Source organism: Podarcis gaigeae (assembly GCF_964106915.1).
Source record: "Podarcis gaigeae genome assembly, chromosome: 15".
Classification (NCBI taxonomy): domain Eukaryota; kingdom Metazoa; phylum Chordata; class Lepidosauria; order Squamata; family Lacertidae; genus Podarcis; species Podarcis gaigeae.
In genome coordinates this window covers 40,199,326-40,220,702 of record NC_139692.1, presented here as the reverse complement: position 1 = coordinate 40,220,702, position 21,377 = coordinate 40,199,326, and the positions used below count along the sequence as shown (strand labels likewise).

Below are 21,377 nucleotides of genomic sequence, written 5' to 3'. Positions count from 1 at the left end.
ATAGGATCTAAGATTAGGTGTGGTTAAAAGAAGCAATGATGAACTCAACAGTTTCCGTAGCTCCTTCAACTGCAGCAAATGCACTCATACTGAAGGCAAACGCTGATATCAGAGCACATTTGGCGCAACACTAGTTCTGAGCAAAAACTGAAAATCGAAGAGTCTACATCAGGGGATAACCAGTGTGGTGCCCTCCAGGTGTCATTGTACTACATCTCCCATCATCCCTGACTGTTTACATCTCCCATCATCCCTGACTGTTGGCCATGCTGACTGGGCATGATGGGAATCGGAGTCCAACAATATCCAATGCTGGCTATTGCTGTGCTGCATGCCTAGGTGAATGGTAATCTGAAGAATATAAGTTGTGAACACTCAGAATGGTGTCAAAGCTTAAGTCACCAGTGGGTCCCCAACATTTTCCCCAGGAGAACTGCCACATAGGTGGACGCAGGTGTGAGACGCCCTGAAACTCATGGTCAGGAAGACTTCGCCCTTGGAGAGCCAGCTTTCCATTCCATCTCGTAACTGCAACATGTTCCTGAAAATCTGGTACAATCTCATCAAAGGGACACAAGTCAAAGGTGCCAATGTTCACTGACTCACCAGTTCAGGTCACCACATATTTCCAAGTGTGAAATTAGAGCAACCGACTCTGGGTTGTATCCAGTGCGAGTCCTGCTTAGAGTAGCCCCAGTGAAAATAATGGACAAGACTGACTTGGGTCCATTAATTTCAGTGTGTCTACTCTTAACTCCTCTGCTTCTAAGTTTGTGTTGAGCAAATAAACCCTATAGTTTTGTAAGGATTCTAAGGTCTTTATATGCAGGAGAACTAAAATCTAGTCCAGAAAGTAACAAGTCAGGCTTTCAATTAGCTCATGTTGACTGCTATGTCATCTTGACAACGATGATGCTTGGCTTAATTACTGTATCTAAACCAAGTCTAATTCTGGGAAGCAAAAGCAAAACTCACTAGAGGTAACATTTCATAGCAAGCTTTAAAAAAATGACATCGAAAGGAAGAACCGAGACAATATGAATATTTAGCTTTCTCCTTGGACAACACAAGGCAATGCATATTTACATCGCTCTGTTGTTTACCAGAAGTTACAAAATGTTGAAATGTGGATAAAGCACCATCAGTTTCTTATTGTAAAAGCACAGCTACTATTTAGACCAGAAGAGGCAGACAGTGGGATGGTTCAAATAGGGATAGTCTTCAAGTAACGCCATAGAAATTCAGGGCAAAACTGAACATTGCCACCAGTACAATGGCAGTTCTCCATACTTCTTCCACAATACCGCGGGGCTTAAACTTCAAGCAGGTCTAGCCAATGTGCTGCCCTCCATATGCAAAATGCATGGAGATGTGTGCTCTCTTTTGTCCTTTTCTGGCAATGTGCAAGCAGCCACCTTAGCTGGGATTAACGTCGACTGGCCATTCATAACCTAGAGAGCCTAAGTCCCCTGGTTTGCTGAGAGATCAGGGGACAGGTGGCGCAAGGGAAAAAGAGCTCCCCCCCCCTTACCTCTTCCTCAGTGCAAAGGTGGATATGGTTACCTGAAATATACCTTGCTCACCATGGCAGAATATTCTTCACAACACATAGCTGTGAGAGAATGCCGGTTGTCAGATATGGGCCGCTCTCAGTTCACATTGTGCAAAATGAGGTTCAATACAAGAAGCTGGGATGGCTCAGTTGGGAGAGCATGAGACACTTAATCTCAGGCTTGAACCCCATGTTGGGCAAAAGATTCCTGCATTGCAGGGGGTCGGACTAGATGACCCTTGTGGTCCCTTCCAGCTCTACAATTCTATTATAATAGGCTTGACCAACACTCCCATGTTAACTCACTGAACCTTAGAACCGTAGTTCTTTAATCTGTGGCTTCCAGGTGTTGCTTGACTACAACTCCCATCATGCCCAGCCAGCTTAGCCAATGGATGATGGAAGCTGTAAACCACCAGCATCTAAGGGTCCAAGTTGAAGAGCACCACCCTGGACTATGCCCCACCTTTCAAATCATCATGTTTCATGGTAGATAAGTCAACGTGGAAAGAGATCCTTGTAGAAAGCTTGAACCCAACCATGTTGTGGCATGTGGTGTCACATCTTAACACAACAAAAAGGCTCCCACCCAGCACACACGTTTCAAGATCAACTGCTCACTGCAATACCTCCCAGCAGAGATTTAATAGTGAAGATATGTCGTGCAAGCTTACCAGCAAACCCTACAGCAAAAGTCAGGGGGTGATGGGGGTTAGTTTTTTGTTTGTTTGTTTTAACAAAATCTATATTTATATCATTACATTTCCTACGGTCGAGGGCAGCTGTAATTAATGGATTTCTCTCCTTCCTTTAATGCACTCATTTGTCAATTCAAAAAACACACAGCGGCCAATCAATTTTGATGTATTTAGTAAGCAATTTGTCAAAGAATGTTGCAGACCAGTTAATATATTAATTCTTGCCATCAACCTCCTCCTAATTTCTGTAGGCCTTTTTCCATAAATTTTATATATCTGACCAAGAAGAATGCCCGTAAACAGAAGGTGCCCTTTCCATATGACATGATTATGGGAAATGGAGTGGGGTGGGGGAAGAACCCAACGCATGGTCTAAAGTTTGTTGCTCTTTTACTTGTATAATGGGGTTAGGGGAAGTAAGTTACTGTGTGCCTGGGTGCACTTCAAGGTGCCGGTATGGTCGGAAAAACCCATTAACTGTGGAAAAAAGCATCTGTGGCCCTCCAGAAAATGTTGGACTCCCTTCAGTCCCAGTTAGCACGGCCAATGGTCAAGGGTGATGGGAGTTGGAGTCCAACAACATCTGATACAGGGTTGAAGAACACTGTTGTTGGACTCCAACTCCCATCAGCCCGTCAGCACAGGCAATGGTCAAGGATGATGAGAGCTGGAGTCCAACATTATCAGGAGGACCACAGGTTCCACATTCACATCCTTCACCCACTATACCAGGGGTAGTCAACATGGCTGGACTCCAAATCCCATCAGCCCAAGATGTTGATGAACTCCAACTCCCATCAGCCCAAGTCCAATGGTCAAGGATGATGAGACTTGCAGTCTAACAGTGTCTGAAGCGTACCACGTTCACTATCCCTGCACTGGATATAAGGTTGTTGCTTTAGATCAGGGATAGAGCACATACTTGGTATACAAAAGGATCCAGGTCCTTGGTATACAAAAGGATCCTGGAAAGCTGCTGCCGGTCAGCGCACACAATACTGAGTTAGATGGAGAAAAGGTCTGACAAAGTATAAGGCAACTTCCGATGTTCCTAGAATAGCCTTGAGCAGAAGTGTGTGTGTGTGTGTGTGTGTGTGTGTGTGTGTGTGTGTGTGTTAAAAAAACTACTCTTTATTATCCCTGGTAGGTTACAATATGAGAATTCTGGCTTCAAGTTTCTGCAGCAGATGTCACCAATCATTCCCCCACCCCGAAATCACACAGGTCTGTGAGCCTGATTACAAGCCCACTTCACCCCACCCTCCAGAACCACTTTTGGACACTTGCTCCATCCAGACAACACTGTCCTTGTTCCAGCTGTTCAATGCTGCTGTTGCAATTTATTTATTTTAAACTCTAAATAAATAAATAAAACCACTCACTAGTATCAGTGTAAAGGTCACACGTAGCTAAATTCAAGCAGCGTGTGTGCAGGTTAAAATAAAATGTAGAAATACATTCTCCCTCTCGAGGAGTTGAGACCTTCCCCTGGCTGCCCATGAATTGTCCAGAAAGATTAAAGCAATGGGAGAGGAGGCTTTGGCATCAAGCTGTATATTTATAAACCTTTCGCCTCCCCCGCCGCCCCAAAAGTATACCCTGTGCGACCAGACTATCAGACGGTTCATTGTTGCGTCTGTCGGCTGATCGAGGGGTACCTTCTGTTAGCAAAGCACACAGAGTATTTCTTCAATGACCTCGGGGGGCAAAGGTCACTTATTATAAATGGATAATGAGACCTAATGCAGTGTTCCGAGCTCCGGACAAAGAAAGGGCTTATCCGTAGCCCCTTGCGGCTCGGACCATTCAAGCTTTTATTCCTCTCCTCCCCCCAACACACCCGCCTCCCTGCTCCACCGCCGCACACTTAATGGAGCCAAACAATTGGCAGAAATGCTATACAGAGGGTCTGAAACCAAGAGAAAACGGCCTGCATTCTGAGCTCTGATAGACAGATACAAATCGCGACCCTGAAATGGCGCCAGAATCCCTTTTACCGCTCACATGGCAGACAGCCGCGGCCATTCACCCCCAACTTCCCATTTAGCCATTTGCTGGCAATTAAACATACTGACGGAAGCGATAGCGCATCAAACCGCAGGCCGCCACGGCTAATGTGAGACCATTACATTTGCTCCTGCAGGTAAGCAGAGCATTTGTGTCTTAACAGATATTTCCCTAAGGGGGGAAGAGTAGAAGCAAGCTCAGGTAGGGTTCCTGCTCTTGGCTTCTGCCATCTTCTTGTATTTAATGGGATCTAATAGCCCAGGAAGTTCATAATGTGGCATAACTGATTCCTATGGCCATATATCAAGAGTGTGCTTTCCACGTGGGGTTTTCATTGCTTCTTTTCAAGAGCAAAACTGAAGGATTACTACGGTTTTATTTATTTTTTTACATTCAGGGCTATTTTGGAACAACAGTGTTCTAAAATCAAAGCACAGACTTCTGTGCCAAGCACCACCCGACACGGTGTCTGAGGCGATTGCATTGCAGAACTAAGATGAGACAAGGGGATTCAGAATCGTGTAAGGGTAGAGTTTGAAGGGATCTCAAGGGTCCTCTAGTCCAACCCCCTGCAATGCAAAGATCTCAACTAAAGCATCCAGATAGCCATTTAATCTCTGCACAAAAACCTCCAATGGAGAGGAGAGTCCACAACAGGCATAAGGCAAACTTGGCCCTCCAGTTGTTTTGGGACTACAACTCCCATCATCCCTAGCTAACAGGACCAGCGGTCAGGGATGATGGGAGTTGTAGTCCTAAAACATATGGAGGGCCGAGTTTGCCTATGCCTGGCCCACAACCTCCCAACTCCATCCCACTGTCAAACAGCTCTTACTGTCAAATACTTCTTCCTGATGTTTAGCTGTAATTTTGAGCGGAGCTCCATAATATGCATTGGAACCCCTACAAGCCAGAGATCAAGAGCCTCATGCTCTACCGACTGAGCTATCCCTGTTTGAAGGATTACCGAGACAGCCTGTGTGCATTGCTTTGCACATTCGAAAAGAACGACTACGAATGCCGAATATTATTACTATTAAACAACTTTGGCCCTGATGGAGTTTCCTTGGAAGACTCAAAAGAAAGCTGGCTAGGAACTAAGGAATTATTTTGGTTCGAAAGATGGAAAGCATTAGGCAAAATAAGCACAGCCACAGGCAGCAATTTAGCAAAGCCTTGTTTCGGCACATCGATCCCGCTATGAGATGGTGGGGTTTGGTCACCTTTCTTTGGGAGGTTCCCATCCCTCATGAAAGGCGCCATTCATGGAGGTCCGTTGTGGGAACATACATTCTTTTGACAAATGACTACTGTGTGGTGGGGCAGCGGCAGGGAAGGGGAAGGAAAATAAACGATGGAGGAAGGAGTTGAAAATGGCACACATGAAGCCAGTGCGGGTGTTGCCTCTTTGCTCAAATGCAGCCACTGCTGGGCATCCAGGCAGGGTCTTGACAAAACAGGGGTGTCAATCAAGACGACAAGAAAGTTCTGACTTGAAATTGCAAGCCGGTCCTTTGAAACTGGTGGTGGGTGTTTTATGCCAACCCTAACAGCTGACTCTAAAAGTCTTAGGTGCCAGAACTCACCATGAAATTGTTACAGTAAGTTGCCAGGCAACTCAGGGCAGCCCTGCACAGATTCCGGTTTGACAATAGCTGCGTTCACCACCTGTGGAGGTGCTAAAGGCTATGGCAAGTTCTCTCCCAAGCTGGTTTGGGGGCCACCCCTGGTTCTGGTGCAGGTCAAATAAATGTGGCCCCATCTCCCTTGTTCTCTTAACTTCAGGCAGACGGCCAGGGCAGCTTGGAAGCTTGGGCAATTGCATGTGTGTGCAATGGTAGAGGCCTTGCTAGAAAGCTTAAAGCCTACTGCCGCTACATGGGAGACAGATTGAAAAAAAGGAAATACAATTTGTGCCCCATAGCTTGACCAATTGGGGCTAGGACTGGCTAGGAGCTAGGTGGAGCCGTAGATCTAAAATATATATATATATATGTAGATTTGCACACACTGGCCTGCTTCTGTTTTGACTTGAAATATTTGTTTTGGGCTTCTCAGAAATATGTAAAGGCAAGAGACCGGGGGGTGGGGGTGGCCCACAATGGCGCCCACCTGAGAGGTCCCAGAACTGTGCTCCACTGCCCTCTGAGTGAAAAAAGCATTGCTTCTACAAGAGGCAGCACAGAGACTAAGAAGCAGGAGAAAGCTACTCAGAGTAGACTCACTAAAATTAATGAACCTAACTTAGTCTGAGTAGGACTATATATTGCATCTATGCATATTTTATGCAAAACTTCACTGCTCTTTGCCCACCTTAAAGGGTGAGAGGATGTTTACAATTCCTAGGAACATGGCCAAGCTGCATCCTTCTGGCCTTTGGTCTTTTCTTCTCCTACACAGAAACATTTTGGCTTCTTTATGATGATTGTTTTCCTTCTCCCTTTAAGAGCAAGATTAATTTACAAGCCTAGCCCTCCTCCCCATAGCAACCTGCGCCAGATAGGGCCAAGACGTCTACCCGATACCATAGAATATTACGACGGGAGGCTTGCCATCAACCAAGCCGATTGGATTAAGCGCTTCCACTTTGCTGCCTGGGATGTAGAGATATTAAATTAGAGTCTCCACTTTTTCAGTTTTCACGCACAAATTAGCGTCTGAGAGAGCAAGATGAAATTTGCACATCTCAAGCCAAGAGTTCCCAAGAGAGTGAAAGAACACACAACAACATGAAAACTCAGTCATCTGAAGGGCTGGATGGGGTTTTAAAAGGGGACTTCATTGTCAAAATGGTTAAGGTTGACAGTAAACAGAAAGGCACTATTAAAAGTGTGCAAAAATAGGCTGTGGCTTTGCCGTAAACTGCTGCTAAAATGTCTAGGCAATCAGCTTGCAAGGTCTCAGCAGCCTGAGTTCTAGTTCCCAGAGGGAGCATGTCTTCCCATATGACCACCAGGGCCCTTGGAAGGTTAAGATCAGCAACAAGCAAAATACAGTAACATAACTCAGTGCATCCATTTGCATTCCATACTGTCTCAAGCAAATTGTAGCCTTTTCTAAACCTCCTTGAGATCTAGAACCTGTGGAACTAGCTAACTCAATGTGGAGGCTCCCTTTTCTTACCGGAATTGATCCAAGTCTTCAGTTACTTCTCCATGGTTTTTTCTGTGTTCTTTTTTGTGGGGGGACAGGGACTACAGACTATTGAGCCTCTTTATCTTAAAAAAACAAAAACTGCTCAAAATGTTGTTGCTATTGTTATAGAATTGGAAGTCAGAAATTCTTGCTGATCCACCAGAGATCTACCACTGGATAGGTATGTAAGAAGATCCCTGCAGCTGTATCACTCCAAGCACCGAGCAAGTCCTGTCTATATATAAAATCATATGTCAAAGGGCAGGGTAAAGAGGCATATTTTCAGCATATGGCGGAAAATGCAGACTGATAGTGCTAGGTCCACCTTTGTGGGGAGGGAATTCAACTAGTTAGAGGCTGGCTCAGAGAAAGCCCCTTCCTGGTTCCCATTCCTTGCCCTTCTGACGGCCCCCGCTGCTGATCTCGGCACCCGAGGGGTGACCCGAGCTATATAAACACAGGATCCCCTGATCCCAGGCTTACAATCTGAACAGACACGACACAAAAGGAAAATGGATAGGGAGGAAGGAGGAAATAAGCAAACTCAGGTACAAACTCCTAGTTGTAGGTTTTTCTAGTGATCTGCTAGGGTGCAAAAAGAGTTCGGGGAGAGGCAGAGCCAAAAGTTGCACCAACGAAATGGCCCTGCTCTCCTCTCCTCTGCTGCTGCTGCCAAGTAGCAATTGGTGCAGGGTGGGATAAGCACTATTTCACACACAATCATTGTAAATGGGGTCTAACCCTCTCCCCCTGAAATAATACAGAATAATCAACCCCTTTAATGTAGGATGAGTGGGGAATACCAAGCCTTGGAGATGAAGGTGACCCATCAGACCTCTGTGTCTGCGTTGCACCCTACTATATAAAGATAGAGCGCAAAATATGGTCTGAAGCTCAACATCAAAAAAACGAAGATCATGGCCACTGGGTCCATCACCTCCTGGCAAATAGAAGGGGAAGAAATGGAGGCAGTGAGAGATCTTTCTTTCTTGGGCTCCATGATCACTGCAGATGGTGACACCAGTCACAAAATTAAAAGACGCCTGCTTCTTGGGAGGAAAGCAATGACAAACCCAGACAGCATCTTAAAAAGCAGAGACATCACCTTGCCAACAAAGGTCCGTATAGTTAAAGCTATGGTTTCCCTAGTAGTGATGAATGGAAGTGAGAGCTGGACGATAAAGAAGGCTGATCGCTGAAGAATTAATGCTTTTGAATTATGGTGTTGGAGGAAACTCTTGAGAGTTTCCCATTCTTAAGGAAATCAGCCCTGAGTGCTCGCTGGAAGGACAGATCGTGAAGCTGAGGCTCCGATACTTTGGCCTCCTCATGAGAAGAGAAGACTCCCTGGAAAAGACCCTGATGCTGGGAAAGCTGGAGGACACAAGAAGAAGGGGACGACAGAGAACGAGATGGTTGGACAGTGTTCTCGAAGCTACCAGCATGAGTTTGACCAAACTGTGGGAGGCAGTGGAAGACAGGAGTGCCTGGAGTGCTCTGGTCCATGGGGTCACAAGGAGTTGGACACGACTAAACGACTAAACAACGACATATAAAGATAAGTAGCACATCTGTTGCACCACCCACTTCTCTCTCTGGCCCCTTCCTCCCTGGGCACCCAAACACCTAGAATGTCACCCATAAGGAAATGCAGGTCCTGGGGTGAGAAAAGTTTCCCCATTTCTGTTGTCTAAGACTACGTGCGAGTATGAAGTGACACCAGTGAGGGAATAAGCATGCATATAATTTGAATCCTTTGTGGGGGTGCAGAACACCCTGAAAGTGCCGCAAGGGTTATTGACGCCAGAGAGAGGAGCTGTTGCAACTACAAAGGTTTCAGTTCCCAAGGATTTGTTTCTCCTTTCCCAAACAAAGAGCCACACGGTCAGCTTCCAGAGGGGAGAGTTTTCCAAGTTACTTACAGCCAACGAGCAGATACTGGTAGCACTGCACGGAATCTGCGGCCAGGAGCAGCGGATGATTCAAGTTAAAGGGCGGCTGCAGTTCAGTCCACTGGGGAGTTCTGCGGAAGCAACACGAAAGAGTATTAATATTTAAGCTGGAAGAAAAATCAGCATCTGTGTCATCGCATCCGATTATTTATGCAAGAGAGTGCAGTGTTTATAATTATTTAAAGTCGTTTCGTACAAGCACGGAATATTCCACACACACACACAAACACACACACACACACAGATGGGAAAGGGGTGAGGAGTGGCCCAACCTGAAGGGAAGTTGTGAAAACACGCATGCTTCATGCATTACTCTTTCTGACACAGAGATCAATTTAGGAACAGGGGGAGCTGACTTCCACCAGGTCAGATTATTTGTCTATCGAACGTCAGTATGAAACTGGCTTGGGGGCTCACAGCAAACAGGCAGCAGGTGATGGTAAAGAACTCTTGCCACCTGAAACCCAAGGGGACTACTGAGCTATGGAACTAGGGATAGCTGAACCTGTCCATTTCAATTTTTCTGTTTCTCATTCCACCCCCCCCCCTTAACTGCATTTGTCCGCACTTTCACATTAGTTCTGTGAATTTCTTTTTAAAAGAAACAAGTCCTCATGATCTGAGTGTGGATTTCTCCTACTACACACATCTTTATATGCAATTTTGCATAATATACAAATTTGCAATTTTCCTTGTGTAATCTGTTTTTGTATGCTATTTTCAGTAATGTATGTGTTTATATACAAACTTTGCCTTGAGTACACTGGTTCTCAGGCAGTGGGTCAGGACCCAGCAGTGGGCTGCAGCCTGATCCAAGGTGGGTTGCAAAAGGAGCAAGTATGGTGAAAGATTCAGAAAGGGGTCCTAAATGTGTTTTTGGGTTGAAAGTCCCAGGTCTGAAAAGTTTGAAGACACCTGCTCTAGTATATGCATTTTTGGTACACATTATTTGGCTGGAGAACAGCACAGCAAAATATGGAGAAGTGTGGATTTCTAAGTATGGCAAGCGTTTCAGTTTGCATATTGTTTCGAAAAGTCGAGAGATGCTGCTAGTTTGAGGAGACAACCCCTGTCTAGATGAACCAGTGGTCTAGTTAAGTGTGGGGAAGAAATCCAATTCGGTCCATGTTTACAGAAAAACCCATCAATTTTGCACTTTCTGAAACAATATGCAAACACAGCCATCCTTCAAAATTCACACTCCTCTGAATTTTGTAGTTCAGTTCTTCACTCTCATACTCACATACTCTAGGGCTAAGTGTGCATAAAGATGCATATATCTGTGAAAAGAACATGCAAAAAATGCATTATGTTATGGAATCTTGTTTTGCAAAAATGGATACAATGGGCAAAATTGCATAGAGAAATGTGGACATTAGAAGAAACTCAAACTAAAATGCTGATGAATTAAGACTTTTTAAACGAAATGCTTACTTGGATAAATGTGTGACATGAAGTCACTGAATTAACATATTTTTCTACTTTCCCCTTCACTGGCCGCCACAGAAACCCAGCAAGGGTTTTTTAAAAGCATGTTTCTGGGGGATGTGGTTTTGCCACTTTTGTGCAACTTCTCATAACTCATTGCTTAGGCCTGACCTGATCCTAACCCAGGGCATTGATGTATCATATAACACTGCAAGAACTAAGGATCTGTGAAAAAGAAGTTGTGCAAAGTTACAGAATATTGATCCGGCTAGAATTCACAATGCCATTACAAGTTGCTTGTTTTGACAATAATGGCCCTGGGAAAGAAAGAAAGAAAGACAGTGTTGTCATTTTAATCAGGGCTGGCCTCTCTTCAATTGCTTGGCAAATCATGTATTGATTAGTCTAAGCCAGGAATAAGGCAGCACTGAAGAAGATTGGAGCCTACCAAACAGGGAAAAAAGAAAAGAAAATCAATTGAAAAATATTTTAAAATGTCAAAAGCACTGACAATATTTTCTCAGCAATCCTCCTTTGGTTTTATTCGGTAAGTCATGGCTAATTTCTTTAAATAGCCTTCAGAACACACCCGCTTGGAAGACCTGCATAAGACAATTGGTCTAGTCGCTCGCTGCAGGCTGCGGAGGGCTGAGTTGGCAGCCCCTGGGCTTGATCAGGCCCACAGGACCTTTCTGTGGGGCCAATCTGTCTGCCTCCTTCCACTCTATTTTCCCAGTTAGGCTGGAACAGGGCAGAAGATGTCATCGCTTTGCACAGATTTCAGGTGAACTTGATGCAGAACAATTGACTATCATTATTATAGTTAAGCTCAGAGTACACACCAACGTGAGTAGACTCCAGATCCCCATATAGAATCAAAGAATTGCAGAGTTGAAACGGACCACGAGGATCATCTAGTCCCGTGGCTCCCAACGTGGGGCACACACCCCACAGGGGGGCAATTTGATTTTTTGGGAGGGGGGCAATTTGAGAATGAGTTAGACCAAGTTAATGGCCTTTTAGGCTTCCTCCACATGAATAGTTCACTTTTTGGATGATAAGACTTATATGTCACCGGGGTGTGTGTGTGTCAGGATTTTAGAGATGCTTAGGTGGGGCATGGCCAAAAAAAAGGTTGGGAACCACTGATCTAGTCCAACCCTCTGCAATGCAGGAATCTTTTGTCCAACTTGGGGCTCGAACCCACAACCTTGTGTTTAAGAGCCTCATGCTCTACCGACTGAGCTATTCCAACAGCGGCAATATATATGTTGTAATTGGGAACATAAAAAAATAAGAAGTTGCCTTACACTGAGTCAGACCATTGGGTCTGTCTAGTTCAGTAGATAATTTACCCTGACTGCAGTTTTTTTTTCTTGTGGCATGTGTGTTGCATGAAAAGGGAATTCCCACATACATTTCACTCTGACACCTCTACCTGTGATTAAAACTGTGGAACGCCCTGGAACTGGATCCCCTGGAGGCTGGAAGTTCCGAATCGGACCCGAGAAGAAGAACCTCTAAGCGCAAGCACAAAATGAAGCAAGAGCAGAAGTTAGGAAAGGGAAGGCTACCTAACGAGCGTCCAGCTGGCCCTTGGACAAGTCAGCATTTCCAGTGGGGTGTCATCGCTTATCTTTGGGGCAGTGCTGAGGGGCCGCGGTTCCAGCACATGCTCCACCAAAGTACCGTAGCAGCTGATGATGTAGAGAGACTCCACGACAAACTGTTTGGACTGATCTGTTAGGGAAGAAGAAGATTGAAAATACATTGGGGTTTCTTTTATTCATTAGCAAATGCTATGCAACCACCTTCGTCCTTTAATGTAGTGGAGCGTGGTCCGTATGGACGAAAGGGCCACAGCCCCACCAGTCTCAGCCTGCCCTCGCTCAAGCCCCACCTGCCTGCCTTCCCACATCTATTAAGTGTTTTGCATACTTAATAGCAACAGAAGTAACTAGATTATAATATCGTGGCTATGATTTGATACAAGATACACTGCAGGAGGTGAGAAACAACAAATTCATAGAAAAGGGGGTGGGAAGTCAACAAAAATAAGAGAAAAGATGAAATTGTGTTTTGACTCTATATGTTCAAAATGTTGAAACTTAATAAATTATAATTGAAAAAAATATTTTGTATTTTTCTGTTGTGAACCACCCTGTGATCTTTGGATGAAAGGTGGTATACTACTACTACTACTACTAATATGTATAGGATTGCACTCAGTGATCCAACTCATGTTAATATTGCCTCTCCCTTTCCCACCATCCTTTTTGTCTTGACACCCTGCAAGACTCTGACTGCAAGACTCTCAGGGCAGGGATCTGACATTTATTTATTTATTTATTTACTTTTGCTGAGGATATTTTGCAAAGATAAATAAATGCTGAAATAAATGCTGCAAAGACTAGACTGTGAACAGTTTGCATTATCTGCTTTGTAAAATTTTCCCAAAAAAGACAAGCACAAAGTTCAAAGTGTGCAAGCCTTGGGCTCCTTACAAGATTCTTTTGGACCCAGGAATTCCCACGGTGAAGGGCCATGGGAGAACATCTCAGTGGGAGAACATCTCTTCTGCATGCAGAAGGTCCCAAGGTCAACCCAGCAGTGCTGGGAATATCTCCTTGCCTGAAACCCTGCAGAGCCACTGCCAGTCAGAGCAGATAATCTTGAGCTATATGGATCAAAGGCAGCTTCCAATGGATTCCAGATATTTTCCTTCCCTTGCTTGTACATCGTTGTGAGTGCTGCTTTGCTTTTCCTTCCTTCTGCCACCATGATTGGCACTTCTCCTCTAGAGCCAGAATTATGGCAGCATCCACAAGCATTGCTGAGAAAGGACCATAGCTCAGTGGCAAAGCACTTCAAAAGCTGCCTTATACTGAGTCCAACCAGCTCATCATTGTTTGCACTGACTGGCAGCAGCTCTATGGAGCTTTGGATATGGGAAGCTCTCCAGTTGTGTTGCCAGTGACTCAACCTGGGATTCTTTTTGCATGCAATGCAGATGCTCAACCAATCTGCCAGGGCCCTTCCCTGAGTTAGTGTGACATAGTGGTGCTCAAGATGTTATTGAGCTCCAACTCCCATCAGCCTCAGCCAGTGATGATGGGAGACATCGTCCAGCCACATCTGGAAGACCAAATGTTCTCCATCTATGCGTTAGAATGTGGGACTCAGAGTGAAGGGGTTCAAGCCCCACACACTGTGTGGGACCTTACGCCAGTCACTCTTTCTCTGACCTAGCCTAGCCTACCTCAGAGTGATTGGGAGAACAGAAAGGCAGAACACCCAAATTAGGAACATAAGGAGCTTATATGGTGTCAAATGACTGGTCTACTTCAGGGTTTCCCAAATTTGGGTCTCCAGCTATTTTTGAACTACTGTTCCCATCATCCTTGACCACTGGTCCTGCTAGCTAAGGATGATGGGAGCTGTAGTCCAAAACTAGCTGGAGACCCAAGTTTGGGAAACCCTGGTCTACTTCCTTCAGTACTTTCCACACTGATTGGCCCACAAGGAATCTTTCCCAGCCCTAGCTGGAGATGCCAGGGATTAAACCTTGGACCTTCTGCAAGCAGAACAGATGCTCCACTTTCTCTATGGAATGAAGCTGCTTCACATGCAGAACATCCCAGCTCAACCCCCGGAACAACCAAACTAAAAGTATCAGGTAGTGAATAATGGGACTTCCTTCTGGGTGCCTGAGCACCTGCACTGCTACTTCCAGTTGGAGAAGACAACACTAGGCTAGATGGACCAATAGATCAAGCCAATATGAATCAGCTTTGCATTATATAGTACATATTTGTTTATGCATTGTTTTCTGAGCTCACAAACCTTTCTCCCTTTTAAGACCTGGATTGCTTGCAAACCACGACCTCGACGACCCGAAGACGGCAGCCACACAGAATTCTCCTCCCACTGATTTGCTGGGTGAAATTTGTGGAGCTGGCTTGCTTTTGCTATGGAAAATAGAAGGTGGGAGGGAAGGGGGAAGAAAAAAGATCAAAGTCTAATTATTATCAAGCAGTCCACCGGCATGAGTTTTGCTTGAGAGGCAATACAAAGCTATAGGGGACCTGCTTTCTCAGAACTATGGAGAATCAATAAATCCTACAGACAGAACAGTGGCTGTTCAGCATTTCAGAAATGCAAAATTAACGCGAACCTTTCATAAAGCAGAAATAGCTTGGTTATTTGATTGACTGCTTGCTCAGTGGGTATGGCAGAGATCGGCGACTAACGGCCTTGAGGCTATCTCTTCTCCTTCCCACCCCAGCCCTGGCAGATGAGCTAGAGGCGGTGGCAGCAAGGAGAAAATGGCAGCTTTGATCTTAGCACTTGCTAAGAATTAGCACCTGACAAAATTAGCTCCCCAAATAATGGTATGGGCCAGGTTTGGGAAGAAGGGTAGAAAGGCACTGTGTTCTGAAGGCTCTTCCCCATGTGACAGTTCCACTGCCATGTCTAAAAGCCACACCAAGATTTGGGGGTGGGGGGAGAATATGAATGAAGCATGTGGATTCAAACAATTACTTTCCCCCCATTTCACTGAAGGATGACTTTGGGGATTCTGCATTACTGCTAATCCAGTAGGTTGTCCAGGGAGGTTCTTAAGAACCTAGTCCAAATTTCAGAGGGATTTGGGCTCAGGCTCGTAATGGGATCAGATACTTCTGAATTGGGGAAATTTGCTTCCAAATGCCCAGCTTCCAGACTTTGGTATCTTTCTTGCCTGCAGGTGATTCCAATCCCCCAACCTACATACTTACAACATATCTAAATACCCAACAGCAAACCATCAACTTTTATAGTAAGAGAGCAGAAGCCAAGGTGGAGAAACATGCAGAAGTTACAAGGAATGGAGACAAAATCCACAACAACAAGTGAGAAGCAAGCATGCCACAGACAATGACACCTAGAAGCACTCCCTGGTGCCAGGGCAGCAGAGGGCATATGCCATATCCTTGCCTGTTCATATTTTTTTAATAAAAATAAAAATAAAACACTCCTTTGTCTGTCTTGTCCGGGGAACTGAAAATTTGCCATCTGGACTCTTAGTTTGGTGCTAGAGTTGGAAGACTATTCTGTTTGGTCTGCATTTTGATGTGAAACTGATCTAATGGTGCAACTCCTGTGGATAATACGTGGATAATGGAATTATCTTTTGGGTTTCGTCCTGCTCTGAATTTTGCAATTCAGCTCTCTGCCCCAAAAATGAAGTGCCAAAATGTGTTTTTAAACAATGTAGTTTTTAAAAGGATAAAGTATGTTTGAGAAGGGTTACGTCCAATGTAGCGCTAAGTTAAATACGCTTAGCAGTAAACTATTTTCCGCTGGTAAAATGTTCTATGCCAGTAGAACGCTGTGGCACAAGAGAATGCATGAGCAGGTTGCTGGGAACTTGGCTGCAGAATATATTGTGCAATCTGTTGCTTGAAACTAGTGAAACTACTGCCTTGGATTCTTCTGTTGCTGTTTAACATTAAAACTCACCCATCTGCTAGTGCAATAACCCCTGCAGTAGCAGACAGAATGCTGGATACTGCGTACACTGTGTGTACGAGATAAAATACGTAATGAAATAGGTATTTTGTTGTAGCAGCATATTGCCAGGAACAGGAGAACAGCAGAACATCTCTCCCTTAAGGCTTGGTACATCAGCAACTAGCAACTAGCCTTGGTTGATCTAGGAGAGAAGGAAGATATGGCGGGGGGTTTCCCCCAAAAAACCTATAATAAATGTATGGTGATTTAGTATCCTGCTGTTCTATTTGTTAATAAAAGTAATTCAACTGAAAGATACCCACCCTGCCTTTTCTCTCTTTGGTACAAAGTTCTGCTCTCCTCTGATGTCTCAGCAGCACTACAGATACCCTAAGCTTTTTTTTTGTTTCTTCTGCTATTGTAAAGAATGATACTGTTGTTATAAATTGACATTTCTGTTATTTGAAAATGACAAATGCATGGAATACATATTCAAGTACACATTTGAATTTGAATCTTCATATATTTGCATTTTTAAAAGGATTTTTTTAAAAAAACAAACAAACCACCAGATTAATATGGAAACAGGCAGAACAGATGTATGGGTGGGGACGACGACATGGAAAACTGTAGCAGACTGATCCCTCCATCCCCATGATGCATAAGCTGAAGGCGACGTTGAAGTGTTCAGCTGAGCGATAGCTGTTTCCTTTAAAAGTGTTGCTAATGGGAGGTTGTTACTATGTGGTGTCGGAAAAGGTGTTGAGAACTGGGGGAAAGAACACCACAATTGGGATGAAAGTATTATGGATGGAAGCAGCTGGAACCAAGTCCTTGGCTCACTAAACAAGAGGTGGTGTGGAGTGCTCCTTGAATGACTGAAAGTAATATAATTGCACCAAGCTGAGAAACTGTGCATTTTGACATGTATCATGCAGGAGAATTTCACACTATGAACTGGCCAGTGCTCACAGAATAGGAGAGGGGAGGGGAATCGTTTTAAGCCTGAGGATCGCATTTCTTCTTGGGGAACCTTCTAGGGAGCACATGGTAGGAGTGTGTAGGGCTGGAGGGAAACGTGAGCAGAGAACTAAAGGGAAGTGTTGTATTTGTACAACAGGCTAGTACACACACACACCCTCTCCATCCTCCACCCAGGCTGGTAAAACGGCTTTATCAGAGTTCAAGATCTACAAATGAGGCAGGACAGACAAAACCTTTGCAGAATGAGGGCCAAATTCCTTGTGGAAAACTGTCCGAGTCTCTGCAATCTATCTTGCAGGGCAGACTGCAAGGGAGCCTGCAAGGCTTCCTGCACAGGCCAAAAACATTTCTTCATCCAGTCAAATAAAAGCATTCTCACAGTTCTAGGACACATTCCAGCCTAGCAAGAATCACTTGAGGGCATGGGGCAGGGCCAGTGACAAGCATAGTCTGAGATGGTGGCAAAGTCCTGAGGCCAGGCAGAAGGGCCTGGGGGACACCATTTGGCCCTGTGTTTGGCCCCATTTCCGCTACTCCGGGGTAGAGGTAGAGAAGAGGCCCTTAATGTAAGTCACAGGCACCACTTGCTGATTCTGGTTTTAGCCAAGTCGCGCCCACCTTTGTCAGCCTTCCTTCCTCTCTGCACCCCGCCCACTCTCCCTATAATTTCAGGACTGGGACCAAATCTACCATCCACTTTGATCCTTGGAACAAACAAACAAAAAATCCTCCATGTTGGTAGAGCATGAGGTTCTTAATCTCAGGGTCATGGGTTGCCACATTGGCCAAACGTTTCGACTTGATGACCCTTGGGGTCCCTTCCAACTCTGCAACTCTACGATTCTATGTTTCTATGTCTCGTGGCAGAGCTCCAAAAGGTGAGTTTGTGTCTGCTGGCAATTGATGACATTTATCTTTAAACAAAACTTTCGATTCAAGTTGTTGGCTGAATTTAATTTATTGATTGTTAGCTTTGGCTCGTTGCGTTCTAGTTCTCTGAGGCTGCTTTTAGTCTGGCAATTGTGTTTTAATGATGGATTGTTGTTGCTTGCTTTTTAAAAAGTCTGCTTTTTTATATTTTGTAAGCTGCCTTAAGAGACTTCTCTTTGGGAGGTGGCTGAAAGAAAGGTATTTCATAGAATCATAGAATCATAAATTGTAGCACTGGAAGGGACCTCGGGGTCATTTCCACCCCAAAGTTGACATTCCCATGAAGGCTAACTTCTGCGGACCACATGCTAGTAGTGGGCGGGTCCAGAGACAAAAGTAGGTGTGGCCAGAGGAAAAATTGGCAGAGCAATAGATGCAAGCCTTACCATTGTACGGCAGGCTGCGTTCCAGCCATGTGTAAGTCAGAGGTTTCTAGGCAGCACTGCTTCCCATCTCGCCATCCAGGCAAGCAAGAGGCATTGCAACATCAAGAGCACATTCCAGACTGGCAGAAACACTCAAGTAGGATGCAAAGCAGGGCCTGCTGAGGGGTACTGCTTGCAGGGAGTCCTGAGGGCCATGCAGGGAGGCCCAGGGGCCACATTCAGACCTTGGGCCCAAGGTTTCCCATCTATATCTATACAGTGGTACCTCTATAGCTATATCAATACAGTGGTACCTCTGGATGTGAATGGGATCTGTTCCGGAGCCCCGTTCGCATCCTGAAGCGAATGCAACCCGCGTCTGCGCGTGCCATGATTCGCCACTTCTGCACATGCGCGTGACGTCATTTTGAGCCTCTGTGCATGCACAAGCGGTGAAACCCGGAAGTAACGCATTCCATTACTTCCGGGTCACCCGAGCGTAACCCAAAAATGCTCAACTTGAAGCTACTTCAACCCGAGGTATGACTATAGATCTGGAAACATGGACCATTCTCAGCTTCCTCATGCTCAGCAGGGAGATGGAGAGGAATAGTCATCTTTTAATGTAACCCACCAAAATGTTAATTCAAGCAGCAGAGATCTTTTTTTTGGGGGGGGGGAGAGCACAGTCCGTGTGTCCTGTAACACAGGCAGATGCACTCGCACCTTAACACTGTATAAAAACAGAAATCGCCTAAACTTCCACATGGGATTTTCTTTGCACGCCTTGCATTTCACCGGGAGCCGGCAGTAAGCAGAAAGGTCACCCCTGGCGAGTCTCTTCCCAAGCCCTTGATGCCCCCAAACACTTACAATTTTTCACAACGCAAGTATAAACAGTTTCAAAAGGAAATGGAATAAAGTATGTTCTATTTACACCACGTCTTTAAAACAAACGTCCTCTCCGGCTCACACTGAAGCCCTGGCTTCCAGTGCCAAAACATTTTCAGTTTAAGAATGATGTTTTGTAGACAGAGAAAAGGCAGCCTTGTAAAACATGATTACTCTTGCGGTTAAACTTGAGTGAGAAGCAGGAGAGGGGAGAAAGCAGGCATATAGTAGTTTTGCTTTAAACATACTTCACTGAGGTGGGGAGGGCAGGGTGCGCATGGGGTTACCTTGAACCCATGGCTTCAAATCCTTGCTGGGTTGTTTTCCCCCAAAAGGAATCTTTAATATTCCACACAGGCAGGCTTGCCACACACACCTCGGCTAGCCAGCCTTGTTAGGTAACTTGCATCTTACACGGTTTGGTTCTGGGGGTCCCCACATATATGCAAAAACGCATAAAGTCAGGTACCTCTGGAACTCCCACCCCCCAATGGAGGAATGCCTACTCAACTTTCGGAAGATGGTGTGACGTCATTCATAGGGTCCCAGAGCCCTCCCACCACCTTCCCAAAGCCGGAAAAGAAGAAGAAGAGGAGTTTGGATTTGATATCCCGCTTTATCACTCCCCTTCAGGAGTCTCAAAGTGGCTAATATTCTCCTTTCCCTTCCTCCCCCACAACAAACACTCTGTGAGGTGAGTGGGGCTGAGAGACTTCAGAGAAGCGTGACTGGCCCAAGGTCACCCATCAGCTGCAGGTGGAGGAGCGGAGACGCGAACCCGGTTCACCAGATTACAAATCTACCGCTATTAACCACTACACCACACTGGCTCTCACAAGCTCGCAATACCAGCTTTACAGAAGTGTGTGTGTGTAATAAATAAATGCAGTGTGTTTCTTCCGCTTTCCATTTGTTTGTTTGTTTACCCCCCACCCACCCAAAGCTGTGATTGCGTACGTAAAATGAGTGTAAGAGGCAAGTTACATGTACAGTGGTACCTCTAGTTACGGATTTAATTCATTTCGGGGTGCCATGCGCTCAACAGCAATTTTGGACTTCATCCACTGACCAACTGACCAATCTGGGAAATATTTCCATCACGGTATGTTCCCATGCACAGAATCTACGACACAAGTGGAGAACTTGTAGCCCTCCTGATGTATTTTGGGACTACAACTCCCAACATTTCACCCACCATGGCTGATAGCAGTAGTAAAGGCTACTGCTTCCGTACCCCTGCTATATTTAAACCAAGCCTCCTCCAGCCACACAAATATGCAATAAAAAAAGGGGGGGAGTCTTTTCAAAGTCTGTGGGACAGCAAGGATGCCAAAGGCCAAATTTCTTCTATTCCAAATTTTCCAAATTTTCTTCTATTCCATGTGCATACATGAGTGAGTCACTTCTGGGCGCCTTGTAAACTATGGCAGGCACAGAAGCTAAAAAGAAAATAAAAGTTTGGACTTTTTAAATGCACTACCAATGAGAACTAAAAGTTGCAGCAGATTAAGCCACAGATTTTCTTCTTCTTTTCTTTTAAAAGTGATCTACAGAGAGGAGAAGTGTAATCATCATCATCAGGAATCACAGTTCAACCACCATCCATAAAGTGAAATCGGAGTAATTCACAATAGTGGCAAGCAAGCTGCTTTAATCACAATTCACATGTTACTACTGCAGCGATCTAGCTTATGCAATACTGTTGATGTGGTTTTCAGGGCTGAATACATTGCTCCTACCCGATAATAAACCAATAATTTATTCAGATCTCAAAGCTCAGCACACATTGCTAAGAGTAGTATGTAGATGTTTCTTTTCATCCGGACTGCACAATGCAAAGTCATTACTGATTGGAACAAGACTTTTTTTTTAAGAACAGGCATTGCTGTTATCAAGTTCCTTTTGGGTTGTGCTTTGGGTGGCTAATTAATCTTGAATAGGG

The 21,377-nt window shown here is 44.9% G+C and overlaps 1 protein-coding gene across 6 annotated transcripts in view; it reads right to left on the bottom strand.

The window, feature by feature from the left end:
* BCAS3 (BCAS3 microtubule associated cell migration factor) overlaps window positions 1-21,377 on the bottom strand; it is a 454,783-nt gene that overhangs the window by 229,407 nt on the left and 203,999 nt on the right. For all 6 annotated transcript variants that reach the window (XM_083714443.1, XM_083714445.1, XM_083714447.1 and 3 more), the window contains 3 exons: window positions 14,616-14,740; window positions 12,347-12,512; window positions 9,315-9,415 (listed from right to left, as the gene is read on the bottom strand). In XM_083714443.1, coding sequence (XP_083570569.1) covers window positions 9,315-9,415; window positions 12,347-12,512; window positions 14,616-14,740 — 392 coding nt within the window. The remainder of the gene's footprint in view (window positions 1-9,314; window positions 9,416-12,346; window positions 12,513-14,615; window positions 14,741-21,377) is intronic.